The 17,456-nt window shown below is 45.3% G+C and overlaps 1 protein-coding gene across 1 annotated transcript in view; it reads left to right on the top strand.

The window, feature by feature from the left end:
* The window catches only part of SEL1L3 (SEL1L family member 3), a 109,931-nt gene that overhangs the window by 47,086 nt on the left and 45,389 nt on the right, over positions 1-17,456 (top strand). The window contains exons 9-11 of the mRNA XM_052642011.1: positions 1,061-1,201; positions 13,953-14,164; positions 15,659-15,838. Coding sequence (XP_052497971.1) covers positions 1,061-1,201; positions 13,953-14,164; positions 15,659-15,838 — 533 coding nt within the window. The remainder of the gene's footprint in view (positions 1-1,060; positions 1,202-13,952; positions 14,165-15,658; positions 15,839-17,456) is intronic.

Here is a 17,456-nt window from a genome sequence, read left to right as displayed (position 1 = left end):
TTATTTTAATCCTTGAAATTGACTCATTCTGGAAGACATTGGTGATTTTTCAACAGAAAGAATGAATTTCAAATAGAGTGTTTTCATGCCTGCCCATATCTGCATGGACATCCTTTCATTCATATGGAGGGTGTACCTGTTATAAAACTCGTCTCGTCTTCCAACATTCCAGCTTGGACCTAGCACTTACAAATTTCTCTGGCTATAGATCTTCTTGCATGGTATGGTGGCACTACAGTTAGTCACATATGTTCCTTCTGGAAGAGAAATTCCTGTGGGACCTTTGCCATCAGCAAAAGCAAATTGAGTATTTCAGTCTCGCCAAGATATCGCACCTCCCCAGAGCTGAACTTCCCATTTCAGACCATGGAGGGATAGATGCCTCTTGCACAATACCCCATTCTGATAGGGTTCACATAAAATGGTCTTGGGAAGTGATTAGAGATGATGATAGGTAAGTGTGGAAAGGCAGCACTTCTGCAATTTAATTTAAGAATAGGCTATACTGGTCCCCCAGCTGCCGCTTTCACCGCTGAATCATCCAGAAAATATGATGCTGTCAGAAGAGGGGGAAGATATATAGAATAGTAATATCCCAAACAGGAAAGAAACTGATTTTGATAGCTGATGTAATTTCAGGAGAGATACCCGGAGTCAGAAGGCCGGTCTTGCATGCTGATCTGTGTGGTGGCATTGGGAGGACTTTTCTAACGTCTTCTGCTGCCTCAATTCCCTGGGGTCCCTGGGCTTTGCTCCTCGACTCACACTGCCAACAAAATGGCCTAGATATTGGCCTCTTGGGGACGCATCCGAGGCCAGCTGCTCATTCTGTAGAATTATTCAACAGCTATCAGCAACTTTGGCACATTTCCCTTGGACGAGGCTTTGAATCTGTGACCTCGAGGCAGAGGCATCGTAGCCAATTTCAAATCCCTGATGTATCCAAACCAATATCTAGTAAGCTTAAGTCTGACGCCTTATTTCTGGTTCATCTTAGAGGAAGGGATTTAGGGAGCAAGCCCTTCCCTCTAACGGTACCTGGGGCTTCCCTTTCCTGTAGGCAACCTCCGAAATTCCTACCTGGACCTGAAACTTAGATATGGGCGGCCCTCGACGTGTAGAGCCTTCCCCTGGGAGAAGGAGCTGAGAGCCAAGCATCGAAGCTTGTTCCAGGCCTTGTTGGAGCTGAGCTTGGTGACAGGTAATTGAGTCCATGCCTTGTCTTTGGACATTGGTTAGAAAGGTCCCTGTTTTTCTGCTTTCCTTCACCTTCTTTAGTGATTTATGCCTTGAAGTTATTTTTAACACTAGTGTTCTAGCTTAATTTCAAATTTAAATTCTGCCCTTGTATGTCCAGCACTCTCGATGTACCTGTGCACATTTGTGACACTAAATAGAAAAACTTAAATTTAGGAATCACTTGAGCACGTCTTTATGTAAAGCCAAGGCCAGAAACAAACAGCCGACAGCCAGACCTCACCCCCAGGTGTGGTTACTCTGGCATACACATTGTTGTCAATTAAAAAAAAAATTAGTTCCAGTTTCTAATAACATATAAAAATACAAATTTCTAGCTTTTGTCAAAATATCCAAAGATCTGGCGATACTGGGCCTCAATTCCTGAGCGGCAGCGAGCTCAGAGGTGAGTGGTTGGCACAGACGGGTTTTGTCCATCTGCAGCCCCTCCTGCCTCTAGCTGAGCACTTCCTGTCTACCTCCATCATGGATCTCACCTGCCTGGGCCCTTGGGCACTTGAACTTGAGACCCCCTGACTTGAAGTATTTCCAAGCGCCATTCCAGGAGTCTGTGTATATTCCCCAAATGTGGCCAGCTTAAGTCCATTGCCATTATGGTTTGCATCGTAATTAAGTACACACTGTTAGACTGAGGGGTCAGGAAACAGTGTCTGTTGGGAAGAGGAGAGAAGCTGGAAGTGTGCAGCCTGGGGAAGGAAATGATAAGGAGGGTGATGAGAACTATTTTAGTGACTAGTGAGAGCCTGTGGTGTTCCTGGGCGTACGATCAGACCCTTGAGGCAAGGCAATGCAGAAACTGATTTCTGCTTCACTTAAGAACTTTCTAAAAATGGGAGCGTCCAGTGGAATAGATTCTCTTTGCAGATAGTGACTCACCCTCACCCCATCTTGAAAGAATTCAAACCATAAAGGATATTTCATCTTTGGTTCATTTGATATTTGCTGAGTGACTGCTCAGTTACTTGGCTAGACTGCAGAGTTAAGTAAAATAATTCAAGATTTCTGCCTGTGAAGGACAGACTTGAAAGCAAAGAAAAATCGTAATGTATTTTTAAAAATAAACGCTATGGGAGTAATTGACAACTGCACAAAGAGAGCGGTCAGTTCTACTTAGAAGTCTAGGGTGTTCAGGGTAGGCTTCCTGGAGGAAGTGACACTGGGATTGATTTTTTTCCTAATTTTATTTATTAATATTTACTTTTGGCTGTGCTGGGTCTTCGTTGCTGCACACGCTTTTCTCTAGTTGCGGTGATTGGGGGCTAATTTCCAGATGCAGTGTGCAGGCTTTTCCTTGGCAGTGGCTTCTCTTGTTGCAGAGCGTGGGCTCTAGAGCACACAGGCTCAGCAGCTGCAGCTCCCAGGCTCTACGGCACACAGGCTCAGTAGTTCTGGTGCCTAGGCGTAGTTGCTCCGAGGCTTGTGGAATCTTCCTGGATCAGGGAATAAACCCATGTCTCCTGCATTGTCAGGTGGATTCTTTACTACTGAGCTACCAGGGGAGCCCCTGGTTCCAGTTTTAACTTAGTACTTTCTAGCTATGTGATCTTAGGCAAGACACTTCATTTCTCTGAGCCTTAGTTTCCTCATCTGCAAAATGGGAATGACACACAGGAGTCTGTCTCTCCTACTGTTGGTTTAAATGAATTTATACTTAGAATACTGGCACTTAGTAAACGCTATGTATACAGCATTTCTCAGTCTGGGCACTGCTGCTGTTCAGGACTGGATAATTCTTTGTTGTGAAGGCTCTGTCCTGTGCATTATAGGATGATTAGCTGCATTTCTTGGAGAAGGAAATGGCAACCCACTCCAGTGTTCTTGCCTGGAGAATCCCAGGGATGGGGGAGCCTGTTGGGCTGCTGTCTCTGGGGTCGCACAGAGTCGTACATGACTGAAGTGACTTAGCAGCAGCAGCAGCAGCTGCATTTCTGATCTCTGCCCAGTAGATATCAGTGGCACTCTGTCTCCTCCCATGCCCCTGCACTCCCTCAAGTGTAACAACCAAAAATGTCTCCAGACATTACCAAGTGTCCCCCAGGAGGCCAAACTCCCCCCAGCTGAGAATCACTGCTGCTGTGTACGTGTTAATCTGTTATTACTTGGTCTTCATGGGTCTTCTGGGAGATGTTGGAGTTGACCCCCCGAGTTGGGTGAACAGAAGAAGGAGATGAATATTGGAAGGTGTAGGCTAAATGGACGAAGACAACATCCACCTGAAAACTAGTTTCATGAGATTTTGGATATGCTTAAATATAGTTTTGCTGATTGGGAGCAGGAATGAATCATTTTTCACAAAACATTCTTTTTAAAGCAAATACTCTCAATAAAGAATGTTTTTGTGTTATTTTTACAGCTCAGAAGTTTCGTTTAAAGAATGTGGAATGATTTTATTCTCCGTGGAGGCCTAGAAAGGGAGCTCATTAAAAACCCAAATCATGAGCCCCTGAACCTTGAGACTTGATGGGCTGTGGTGCTGGGGAGCTGCCACGTGGCAGCACAAAAACGCATGCAGCTGCCCCGTGCCTTGGGGGAGAGGGGCCGCGAAGCTGGGTTTGCCGCTTCGAGGCTCACTGCTGGTGCCCAGCCAGCCAGGTGGGCCCTGCTGGTGCCAAGTCTGCTCACATCAGCACCAGTGAGCATACCCTGAGGGGCCTCTGCCCCCCCAGGCACGGGGCCACCTGCATCCCACCTCTCCCTGCCACTTCCTGAGGTGCAGGAGCAGGTGGGACAGGGATGGGGGCAGACAGGGTAGGCAAATCTCCAGAACCAACCTCAGACCCCCGTTCTGTCAGCTCCTGTATGTCTAGTTTGCATTGTCCCATCTGTGGGAACTGGGCGCCGTCTGCAGAGGTAGGGCCTACACTCCTCGTTAAAATTCATCTCTGCCTGGCACACTGCCCTTACTTGGGGCAATCATAGTTAACCAGATATTCTGCCTGCCTAATCCTAGAGAGAGACTGGTGTCACACATCATGCCCAGTTTCTAACAATCCTGAGACAATTAAGAAAATTTGATTTTGTAATTTGAGGGTAAAAAAAATAATAATTAAAGATTATTTAGATATCTTTACTCTGGCCCTATCTATAGAAAGAAGAGTAGTCAGACTGGTGTGACTGTGTTTCTCTTCCCACGTCCTCACATACCTTTTCTCCCAAGTTTTTGCTGTGGGTGTCTAGCTGGCTTTGGAGTGCTTTGGACAACTCCAGTCAACAGGACCTATGTTTGTATCATGTCTTCAGCTGTCAGCCTGAGCTGTTTCGTTCTGTTGACTAATAGACTTTTCTAGAATACCCTCATCAGATTGCATTTCTCGTATCTGAGATAAGCTTATAGGAACAGAGTCAAGGATCAGATGTTGGCTGCTCAAAATTCCTGATGTAGGAACCGAGCAGGTGTGGTAGCACAGATAAAGGAATGCAACTGTGTGAATAACTTAAGTCACTTGTATCACAACCTTCCATTCATTCATTCCCTAGACAAGTACTGACCAAGTGGCCCCCATGAGCCAGGATAGAACAAAGATGGGGCCATGTTTTGAGTGAGAGTGACTTAGGTCAAATGCAAAGAAAAACATCAGCTCCCATAGTTCCCACAAATAGAATTAATTGGTGGAATTATTTTTTTCCTGGCGCTAAAAAATACATATGACAGCAACAGACAATGGCCTGCAATTTCTCGTTCTTTGTGACAGACTCACCATTTTCTTGGCAGCATTGCCTGACATACACCGCCAACTCCATCGCCAGGCTGCTGTACGTGCGCACTTCAGATGTGAGTGTGTCCCCCCACACCGACACCATATGATTTTAGATGGATCATCGCTTCAAAGGAGCCGTGGGAACAGTGCATGGGTACAGAGCTGGGAGCTTGTGCTTCCTCACAATCAGTTGGAGCGTCCTCTGCTTTCTGCCCAGGGAAGTCAGGAGTGGTCACCACCTCCTAGCTGGTCCCAAAAGACTGAGCTCTACTTACTTACTACAGAAAAGAAAGTCAAGTATTTACACTATCACTCTTTAAGGACTGTAGTTTTAAAAAACGTTTATGGTAAAATGCACATAATTTAAAATTCCCCATCATCACCATTTTTAAGTGTAAGGGCTTCCCTCGTAGCTCAGTTGGTAGAGAATCTGCCAGCAATGCAGGACATCTAGGTTCAATCCCTGGGTTGGGAAGATCCCCTGGAGATGGAAATGGCAACCCACTCCAATATTCTTGCCTGGAGAATCCCGTGGACAGAGGAGCCTGCCAGGCTACAGTCCATGGGGTCATAAGAGTCAGACATGACTTAGCGATTAAACCACCACCACCATCAGTGGTGTTAAGTACATTCACATTGTTGCACAAAAGACTCTAGAACTTTCTCATCTTGCAAAACTGAAACTCTGTACTCATTTAGAGGGGCTTCCCTAGTAGCTCAGACAGTAAAGAATATGCCTGCAATGCAGGAGACCTGGGTTTGATCCCTGGGTTGATATGCAGATGACACCACCCTTATGGCAGAAAGTGAAGAGGAACTAAAAAGCCTCTTGATGAAAGTGAAAGAGGAGAGTGAAAAAGTTGGCTTAAAGCTCAACATTCAGAAAATGAAGATCATGGCATCCGGTCCCATTGCTTCATGGCAAATAGATGGGGAAACAGCGGAAACAGTGTCAGACTATTTTTCTGGGCTCCAAAATCACTGCAGATGGTGACTGCAGCCATGAAATTAAAAGACGCTTACTCCTTGGAAGAAAAGTTATGACCAACCTAGATAGCATATTCAAAAGCAGAGACATTACTTTGCCGACTAAGGTCCATCTAGTCAAGGCTATGGTTTTTCCTATGGTCATGTATGGATGTGAGAGTTGGACTGTGAAGAAGGCTGAGCACTGAAGAATTGATGCGTTTGAACTGTGGTGTTGGAGAAGACTCTTGAGAGTCCCTTGGACTGCAAGGAGATCCAGCCAGTCCATTCTGAAGGAGATCAGCCCTGGGATTTCTTTGGAAGGACCGATGCTAAAGCTGAAAGTCCAGTACTTTGGCCACCTGATGCGAAGAGTTGACTCATTGGAAAAGACTTAATGCTGGGAGGGATTGAGGGCAGGAGGAGAAGGGGACGACCGAGGATGAGATGGCTGGCTGGCATCGCTGACTCGATGGACGTGAGTCTGAGTGAACTCTGGGAGTTGGTGTTGGACCGGGAGGCCTGGCGTGCTGCGATTCATGGGGTCGCAAGGAGTCAGACACGACTGAGTGACTGAACTGAACTGAACTTGGGAAGGTTCCCCTGGAGAAGGGAATGGCAACCTACTCCAGTGCTCTTGTCTGGAGAATTCCATGGACAAAGGAGCCTGGCGGGCTACAGTCCATGGGGTTGCAGAGTCAGACATGACTGAGCCAGTAACACTTCTAGTTTACTCCTTTAGACCACAATTCCCCACCCCGCCCCCTGGTGGCCACCATTCTACTTTCTTTGCCCATGCATTTGATTCTTCAAGACCACAAATGAGTGGAATCATTTAGTATTTGTCCTTGTGTGACTGGTTCATCTCACTTAACATAAAGTCCTCAAGGTTTGCTCATGCTGTACCCGTGTCAGAATATCCTTCCTGTTTAAGGCTGAATAATATTCTATTGCATGTCTAGATCACATTTGTTTATTCATTCATCTGTGGATGGGCACTTGGCTTGCTTCCCCCAACCCAAGTGCACTATTTTAAATAGTGCTGCTTTGAATGTAATATACAAGTATCTCTTGAGGACTTGGCTTTCAATCCTTTAGGCTGTATACTGAGAGGTGGGCTTGCTGGATCATATGATGATTCTACATTTAATCTTTTGAGGAACCATTATCCTATTTTCCATAAGGGCTGCACGATCTTACAATCCTGTCAACAGTGTACAAGGGTTCCAATTTTTCCACGTTCTCACCAACACTTGTGATTCTCTGGGGTTTTGATGGTAGCCATTTTCATAGGTGTGAGGTATAATTTGTAATTTATTTGCTAGGGTAAGTCTAGTTTCATAGGAATGAAGAATGCAATACTCTCATAAAGTGATGGTGTCTATGAAAGAGATCCACGGACAGAAAGGTAACTTATGGACCTGAGACAGAGTCGCCCACGTAAAGCTCATCTCATCCGCCTTGAGACACACGTCCTTGATCCTCTGTGTGTCTCCATTACTTGCTTGACTGCAAGCTCGTCCAGGGTGATGCGAGAGGTGTAAGTATCCCACTGACACTTCCAATTACTTCGCAGTGTCTGCAATGATGCTGGACATAGGTTAGCTGCTTAGCTATCAGTACTTCTTCCATATGACCTGATGTAGTGCATTTCTGCACCACTCCCCATGAAGAACACATCTCCGCCAGCTGTGCTTCTCAGCTTGCCTGCCTTCAAGAAGCCTTCAAGTTCCAACTCAAACAGCCTCTTCGCATCATCGTTCCTGTCCCCTTAGGCAGTCCGCGCCGTCTCCCCCACCCTCCTTGCCATTGTGTAGGTTTTCCCTTATCAGTACCCATCTTTACCAAGTTAGAATATTGACTTACCTGTCTAGTTCCACAGCAGCACTCAGATGTCTTCAAATCTAGGCTTTCTTTGAAGACCCTCCGTATTTGTTGAGTCATTAAACGCACTCCAAATTAATAAGTACTAAAAACATCTTTTGGGGATATGAGAGAACAGGGAGTTTGAATTCCAGGAGATGCAAGTTCAAAGCCAAGCCATTATAGCAATCCAGACTGATGGAGTCTATGGCTTATTTGCCTTTTCTCTACACTTTTCTGATTTCTCTCACACATTTTTAGTCTGCTTCCCCCTCAGGAGGTGACATCCTGGCTCTGAAAACACTGTCCTGTTTCCCAGGTCAGGCAGAATGCTGTCTCCCAACTCTTGCCTGTCAGTACAAGTAGACCAGAATCCTTCTTATACTATGGACACGCGTTGCAAAAGAATACCCGAAATACAGCCCCCAGGGTTCTTGCCTCCATATATCTGTAACCTCATTGCTGAGGTAATACAGGTGCCTGGATATGAAACTGCCCGAAGGTTCATGCAGACCCAACTTGGCACCCATGTACTGAGAACCTCCAAGCATGGCGCTGGGCCCTGGGGCGACTGTAATGAGAAGCATAGACCGACCCACACACTGCTGTCTGCCAAGTGCCAGGGGGTGTGGAGGTGGGAGTCTTCTTACATGGTGACAGCTGATGTGCTAACCTGATATAAAATGCAGCTGTCCCCACTGGTAGTTCCCCTCTGAAGCAACACAGGAGTTGTTCCTCACCTCCCGGAGTCAGCATGCCTTTGAGTTACAGATGGCAGTGCTCCTGGGGCACCCAGCTGCGATGCATACAGATGTAGCGGCCAACCCTCCCCGCCGACGGCGTTCCTGGGCCTCTGCTCTGCATCCTCTTTCCCTCGTGTGGTCCAAGAATGCTCCCGTGCCACTCTGTCCTGAAGTCCAGGCTCTGGGGGACATCCGACCAAGACCCCATGTTCAAGACTTCAGGGGGACCATTCTAATTGGCCAACCTCTGTGCTGTTTCCTGGGGAAGCTCCAATTCTCTGGAAAATGGCACTTGCGAGAGCATGGAATCACCTATTAGCTGTTTCTAATGCTAGGCTGGTAGTATTTCAGTACGCACACCTTTTCATCCTTGAAGAGCCGGCTGCTTCTTTTACTCTCCTCTCACACCTTTCTTGACGGAAACCTTTGAATTCAGAAACCCTTTGAATGGGGCTCTGGAATCAGGGAAGAGAGATGGTGGGGACTGGCTGGTAAGAGGCTGCCAGAATGGCAGAGCCAGCTGAAGGCTCTGGGTCAGAGAAGTGCTCATGGTGGGAAGGCGTGAGGAAGGACACAAAGGCCTAGGTGCAGGGGACTCCGCGGCAGGGAGGGCCAGGGAAGCGAGACAGGTGAGAGACCAGCACGCCCTCCAGACACATGCCCCGAGGCCAGAACTGGTGACTCCCTTTCTTCTTTTCATGCCAGACTGGGCACCCCTGAGCCCGTGAGAGCTGGTGACTGTGGCTACAGAGAGGCTGAGTTCTGCCTCAGGGGGTCCTCAGTGGTCCTCAGGGGGAGGCTGGGGTTGAGGCTGGGCTCCCGTCCTGGGGCTGACGCCATTTGCATTGTTCCTGCAGGACCACTGCCTGGCTCCTGCCCCAGGCTTCAGAGAGTGGAGTAGGAGACAAGGTTCCTCTTCACAATATGCAGAGGGGTGCTGGCTGCACTGATGTCACTCTAGCTTGTTTCTGAAAGGGAAAGTGTTAGTTGCTCAGTCGTGTCTGACTCTTTCCAACCCCAGGGACTGTAGGCCCTCAGACTCCTCGGTCCATGGGGATTCTCCAGGCAAGAATACTGGAGTGGGTTGCCATTCCCTTCTCCAGGGGATCTTCTCAACCCAGAGATGAAACCTGCATCTCCCACCTTGCGGGCAGATTCTTTACTGTCTGAGCTACCAGGGAAGCCCCCAACTCTTCATATTTTTGCAGCATTTGTTTGGAGACTAAAATGCAGAGCATGAAAAGGGTAGAAACACAATGGTGGCATTTAGCAATTCCAGGATGCTTTGGAATTTAAGAGCTATGCTTGCTGTTTTTCATTAAAGGGCCCCTATCTTATTTTTTTAATTCAAGGAAGTATACATTATAGTTTTTAAAAAATACGCACAGAGAAAGAGATAAAAAGAAGGAGGGAGTGGGGAGAAGAGGAGGGAGGAAGAGAAATGACGTGTATAAAGTCAGAAAATCTACACAGGACAGAAAAGTACAAATAGTTTATTTTGGGGAGAGAAATAAGCCACCTCTTTGAGCCTCAGGAACCCTCTGGGGCTCATCAGATGCAAATGCAAATGAGAGATGTGCTATTAAAAAAAAAAACAAAACTAGTAAAAGTTGGTGAAGATCTTTCCTTTTCTGGTTAAATGATATTTTCTTCTTCCATGTTTTTCCCCTCTTTTCAAACCTCTCTGGATACATTATACCTTTCGGAAGGTTGAAACCAAAAATGACTTTCTTAATGTGCCTTTTCCCCCTCACAAGGAATAAATAAGCCTGCTTTTTTCTCCCAAATTTTCCGTCAGATGTGGCTTCAGCTCCTTCAGTAGGCAGCTACCTTCTCGCTTTCTGCTTTTTGCTTCTTTTAATGATGAGCCCACAAATGGTGACCTTATGGTATTGCTGGAAAAAAGAAAAAAGAGCAAAATAAACAATACTGTGCTCCTGGGAAGAGAGTGAGAGTTAATTAACGGTGGTGGTGCCTTTTGTTTCCTTAGCCTCTCGTGTAGGAAGAAAGAAAAATGGGAAAATGGCTCCACTTCTATTTTGTTTGTTTGTTTTTCATTACTCCATTAATCTCCATAAACAAGGCATGTTTTTTAGTTACAGATCCACTAGAAAAAAAATGCATATGCTAAGCCAGATGGGTGAAATTAACAGTCTCATTAAATGTATTTTTAGATAGCCAGTTTTACAATATCACCAGTGACATCAGAGCTTTGATTTTGTGCCACATTTGAAATGCAAACTTTAAAAAATGTGCAAAATGAGCAGTTTTCCTTTAGAAGTATTATTATTTTATTATTATATCCACAAGGGCAGAAAACTGTCTTGATTCTTTTGTAGAGAAAGTACTGATTGGTAATGTTTGGGGGGAGTTAAGAATTTTAATAGGTAAAAGAAATAATGAAGGCTTTTCCACCTGCCTTCATTTCAGTCTGCAAATTGTGTGTGTGTGTGTGCATTTGCTGAGGATTGGAACTTTGTGAAGTTTCTCCCTCCTGATTGTTATTCTCCAGCAATCCGTGCTTCTGGGACAATCCTGCTAATAATTTCTGGGGTTCTGTGCCAGATGTCAGCAGGGCAAGTGTTTCGTTTGGAGCTTCATTTAGTTTGGAGTCTCTTCTCTCCTTTGAGTCCCCAAAGCCTATGTCCGTGGGTACTCAGGCAAAACTCATCATCTTAGTTATGTGTTTGGCAAAGCAGGTAAGGCCAGAATGAATCATTAACAAAATGGTAATATTGCTTTGCTCTGAGTGTGCACAAAGGGGCATTGGAGATGAGCATGTATTTAAAAGTAAATATAAGAGCAAGTAGGGGTAGGGTTTATTTTGCAACTCCAGCTGAGTGCTGCAGTACACACTGAATCACTGCAGTAGGTTCTCACCCTGTCTAATGGTTGGATGGGATGGAATTCTCTCAACTCTGCAGAGGGAAAATTCAAAAGAAGAGCCCCAGACTCCTGGTGGCAAAGGGGGTTATTATTCAGATCCATCCCAACAGATGAGCAGAGGAAAATGTTCAAAGATGTTCATTGGCATGTTGTTGGTTATAGCCAAACCACTGGAAGCAACCCAAGAGGCTAAAAATAGAGAACTGGTTGGAAGAACAGCACTGCTATAAAATGCAAAACTGTTAAAAGTTTGGGAAGAAGAATAAGCTTCGGACTGCTGTGGACAGGTATTTGTGGTATGCTGTTAATTTCAAAAGAAAGTCGACAGATGAGCATAGGGAGCTACACTTCATATCTGTGATAACCTACAATGGAAAAGAATCTGAACAAGAATATGTATGAGTCATTTTGTTCTACAGCTGATACTAACACAATGTTAAACTAATTTCAATAAAAATATTCATAAGGGAAAAAAGTTGGGAGTTTGAATCTATAGGAGCTTTTCAGAAGGAAAATATGTATGTATATAGGCAGATAGATGTGTAATGAATTGTCTGTGCTGAGGAAAAGTCTAGAAGTATGTACACCAAACTTCAATAGTTTTCCTTCACAATTAAAGAATGACTGGGAGAGAGGGGACTTTTTATTTTATATAAACCTACATTGTTTAAGTCTTTCATTTTTAATAACAAGCAGCTATTTCTTTAGGAGTTAAAAAAAAATACAGAAATATGAGCAAAGTCCGTTTGTTCAGTCAGGTGGTTCTTTCAGTACTTACCTCTTGGCATGGAGAGAGTAAAAGCAGATCCAAGGTGCGGCCTCTGAACAAGCTGAGGAGGGTGAGGGTGAGGCATTTCAGGAGCCAGGAGATAGGACTACCTTAGCGCTGAGGGGAGGTGGTGGGTGGGTACCTTTCCCACAGCTTAGCGAGTGAAGGCACGTGCCTCCCTGACAGGGGCAGTCAGCTGCCTATGTGCTCAAAGGGATAGGCACCAGCTCATAATCAATGGCGTGGGGCTCACAGTTTCATCCGTTGGATTCCGCTGGCTTCTGTGATGCCAAGGCAGAGGCATCAACCTCTGCCAATGACCTCCCCTTCAATCCAATCTCAGATCCTCCAGAGAGAGGTTTCCCACGTTGGAAACTTATCTCTGTTCATGCCTTTTGTGAATTTTTTGTGAAAGTCGCTCAGCCATGTCTGTTTGCAACCCCATGGACTATATAGTCATTGGAATTCTCCAAGCCAGAAACTGGAGTGGGTGGCCTTTCCCTTCTCCAGGGGATCTTCCCAACCCAGGGGTTGAACCCAGGTCTCCCACATTGCTTTGAAGGAGTGCTGATAGAATGAGTCTCTCGTTGCCTCCTGGAAGTTGTTAGTAACATTTTAATGTGGGATAGATTGAAGAAGCTCAAAGAAAACTGTTGGACGTAATTCTTAGGGGAGAAAATTTTCGCTTTAAATAAGTTGACTGCATCTCTTTAAATGGAAATAGTACCTGTGCAATCCTATGTGGCTTTTTGTAACATAGCATCTAGTAGATACACAGAGTAGAATTGTAAACATTTGCTGGCTGATTAATAAACGAGAGATGAATAATGTAGATATACTTTAAAGGACTGTGACAGATTATAAGGCCTTACAACTTGCCCGTTTGGACTTAGTTTATCAATTTATGGGAGGATTAGGTGAAAGGAAGTGCCATAGCTTAAAGCGATTGTATAGGGAGGTCTCTACCCATGGCAGTAAGGTACTTATTAAGACACCTGGTTGCCTATTATCAGGAAGAAGCTGGAGCGCAGTTAATAGGACTCTTTTTCTGTGACCTACCAAGCTGGAGTCTAAGCTTGGCTCAGCCATTTGCCAGCTTTTGTAACTTTAGACAAGTTAGTTGACTTCTGTAGACTTCAATCTCCTCATCTGAAAAATTAAGGCCCTAATAATAGTACCTACCTTGTAAAATTGTTTGAATTACATGATATAATTTGCATAAGGCACTCAACCCAGTATTGGGCATTTCATAAGCCTTCAATAAAAGTTGACATTCTCTTTGTTGTATTTAGAAACCCACAAGGAAAACCGGAGGCAAAAGATGATAAGAAGGCATCTCAAAATAAGATTCTTGTGCTCAACTTTTTACAGAAGCACCTAGGATCTATTTCTGAGATAAAACACACTCTCCTTCAGAGTTTTAGAGGGAAAAAAAAAATCTCTCTGGCAGTTTCGGTGGTCCTAACTTGGTGTGAGTTACACTGAGTGGATTATTCTCTTGAGGCGTTCTCTCAGCTATAGAAAGCACATCCTTTCCCCCAGGATACTAGGCTGTCATTTAGTGCCAAAGGAAAAGCTATTTACAGAATGACACACTGGCATCCCCAACGGGTTTGATTTACTTCCCCGGAAGGTGGTATATTTCAAGGCACTGCAGGACCAGCAATATTAATAACTCAGGTGATTTAATTGGCTCTTCCCAATTCTTTTTAAAGCCATGTCGATCCCATGGTAGTTAATTGTGTGTGCTGTGAATTGTGTTATTTACAGTGCCGAGAAACCAAAATGAATCTGTGTTAGACATCGGTGGGCGGATATTCGAGAAGGCTGTAAAGAGACTCTCCAGTGTTGATGGCCTTCACCAAATTAGCTCCATCGTCCCCTTTCTGATGGATGCCAGCTGCTGTGGATACCATAAAGCATCCTACTACCTCGCAGTCTTTTATGAAACTGGATTAACTGTACCTCGGGATCAGCTGCAGGTAGAGTATTTCATGCGTTGCAGGAATATCCGTCACCTAGATTGTATTTGCAGGGTAAGGCCCTCATGCCCGAGGTGTAACTGGACATGTTCATGCTCCCTGGAGTCCTTTAAAATCTTTACACTCAAGAAAAACAGCTTAGGGCTGTGTTAAATACAGGATCTTCTGCTGGCGGTGAGTGAAGAAGTGCACTTTATCCATTTCTGGACACAGCATGGGGATACGATTGATATACTAAGGAATAGTTTGTGCAGGGCTTATCAAAATCCTAGTCCTTCAAGAACAGGTGCCTCTTACCCAATTCTTGTAACTATTCTGGCTGTGGGCCCATCATTCCATATGACTTTTTAGCTTAGTGGAATCATTTAGACCTCTAAGCAAACAATTGTCACATTCAGCCTTCTACCATTAAAACAGGAGAAGGAAATGGCAATCCACTCCAGTATTCTTGCCTGGAGAATTCCATGGACAGAAGAGCCTGGAGGGCTACAGTCTATGGGGTGACAAAGAGTCAGACACGACTGAGTGAATTGCTCACATTAAAACAAAAGTCATACTAGACTGTTTTGTTGATGGTGTTGAATCCAAATTTCTTATGCAACTTGCTTAACATCCGGAGTTGCATTTTTATAAGTGCTGCTAAATAATCCCTGATCACATAGTTTTTGTACTTGCACCCAGGATTGTTTATCCTGGATTTGAAGAGACTCAGACTGTTCACACCCTCCCAGGTGGCTCCGCGTTTCTTTCACTTGATTTCTTTGTGTGCGCCTCTGGCTGTTGCAGCTCATGACTGATGGCGTGCTTTCCTAAGTCCCTGAGGCAGTCCCCATCGAGGTGTATAGAGGGGAAGACTTGAGCCCTGCTTCTGCCACAAAATGACTGGTTGACCAAAGGCATATGACGTCAACTTTCTGAGCCTCTGTTTCCTTAACTCTGAAATGAGGTGGTTGGACCAGTCGATCTCTAAGGACACTACCATTCTGAGAATGTGAGGTTGGAACATGGCCCACCATTCAGATCATCTGACCACAGATGATGTAGCTGAAGTGGGCCAGCATCCTTAGAACAGTTGGTGGATACACGAAGAGATGCTGTGAGATAAGTCAGGAGAAGACCCTGTCTTCACTGCGAGAAGAACAAAGGGATTTTCAGTTATTAGACAGTAAGGACAGATAATCACGAGAAAGCTCTTGTGACTTTTCTGAAGTTTTTCGTGTTTTTTGTTTTGTTTTTTGGCCATGCAGTGTGGCACGCAGGATCTTAGTTCCCCAACCAGGGATAGAGCCCATGCAACCTGCTTTGGGAGTACAGAGTCTTAACCACTGGACCACCAGGGAAGTCCTATCTAAAGTTTTTCTTAAAAGGTGTATTAACTTCTTTCCAGAATGACTAAGTTCATATTATAGGGGTGGGTCCAGATGACCTTTCTGTGTTAGAATTTCACCACCCTTTTCTGTAATCTTGTGAACACTGTCCGTTTCTTTCTAACAGGGCATGTTGTACAGTTTGGTTGGAGGCCAGGGCAGTGAGAGGCTGTCTTCGATGAATCTTGGGTACAAGCATTACCAGGGTATTGATAACTACCCCCTGGACTGGGAGTTGTCCTATGCCTACTACAGCAACATCGCCACCAAGACACCTCTTGACCAGCACACGCTACAAGGAGATCAGGTACAAGAGAGAAATGGGTGGGAGTGGTTATGGCCCTGCTTACTAGGGCTTCCTGAGCAATTTTATAAGGTGTCTGCCTCAGTGGCTGGGTTATTCACTGGCCTTCAGAGTGCAAGCATAATCCCATGCAGAGAGAAGCCCTCTCATAATCTCTAATTCATATTTCCTCACTGTGCTCTCAGGCTGAACGCAGGGACCATCCTATATCTGTGCGTGAGGAGCTCTTCATGAGTGGGAAGACTGGTATGGGGAGGGGAGATACAGCCCTGCACAGACTTTGATTTTGAAAACCATGTGCACCAGAAAGAGAGACATTTTGTCTTTGTTCCAAAATCATGTGACTTGGCAGGATCTGGAGATGTCAGGGGAGATTGAGTCACATTAAGCGGGGGCAGTTAGCCAAGGGCTGCTATCAACACATCACAAGCAGCAGAGTTGCAGAGTCTACATATAAGAAAGCTCCATCCCTCCCTATGTTCCTGCTGCCCAGCACCTTGAGAAGCGTCTGCCAGTCACAGGAGCCACAGGGCTCCAGGTGACTGACAGCAGGCAGTCCATCCTGGATTAAGGACTGGATGAGGGGCACTGACTCCAGCCTCTCATTTTGCAGGCTCACCTATCTTTTTGACTCGTTAGGCAAAGAAATCAGTGGCTAATGTCTGCCTTCAAAACATGATGTGTTACACTGGACCAACTGATGGTTTGTTTCAGGAACTGTGAATAAAAGGCTATAGGTAAAGGTGATGCGTGCATGTGCTGTCTATTCAGTCATGTCCGACTCTGCGACCTTATGGACTGTAGCCCGCCAGGCTCCCCTGTCCATGGGATTCTCCAGGCAAGAGTATTGCAGTGGGTTGCCATGCCCTCCTCCAGGGGATCTTCTTGACCGAGGGATCAAACCCATATCTCTTTACATCCCCTGCATTGGCAGGCAGGTTCTTTACCACCAGTGCCACCGGGGAAGCCCAAGTGAAGGTGACGGAGTGAGAATAAGAAGAAAGCTGCCTTTAAATGATGTAGATTTGCATCCAGCAGGAGTAGACTGTGACGTGGTTGGCCTCTCAGCTTGTATTTTTCATAGCCCTTGAGCTAGTTAAGTTGAGAAATGCGAGTAGTCTGTACCAGGAGTTGACGATGTTTTTCTATATAAGGCCAGACAGTAAATATTTTAAGCTCTGATTTTATAGTCACTATTTCAGCTACTCAGCTTCTGCCAAAGATAGTATCTAAACCACTGGGGTGCCTGGGTTTGTGCAACCAGGGACAGTAGGTTGCTGTATGGTCAGATTTGGCTCTGGTCAAAGCCATAAGCTCTTGATTTTCACCTTATGCTTGGTGAGCCTGGGGGATGGGTCAGGCTTGTGGAATCTTAGACAGAGCAGGCTAACTGGGAACCAGACCACTTACTGTTCCCCGTGCTGCTCCTGTATTACATTTAGAAGCCCCCAGTGCAAGAAACGTGTGCTTCGATGATTGGGAATGAATGGTTTCTGGAACAGAAACCTACAGCGGCCACTGCAGAGTTATGAAATAAATGACTCGGAGATACATGTTGTCAGTGAACATTAAACATGAATCAAGCTATAAAGCACCCAAAGGCTGTCTGTATAGACATTCT

The sequence above is a fragment of the Budorcas taxicolor genome, chromosome 6 (genome assembly GCF_023091745.1).
Source record: "Budorcas taxicolor isolate Tak-1 chromosome 6, Takin1.1, whole genome shotgun sequence".
Taxonomy (NCBI): domain Eukaryota; kingdom Metazoa; phylum Chordata; class Mammalia; order Artiodactyla; family Bovidae; genus Budorcas; species Budorcas taxicolor.
Note: the sequence above shows the minus strand (reverse complement) of the source record. Positions and strands in the feature narration are given on the sequence as shown.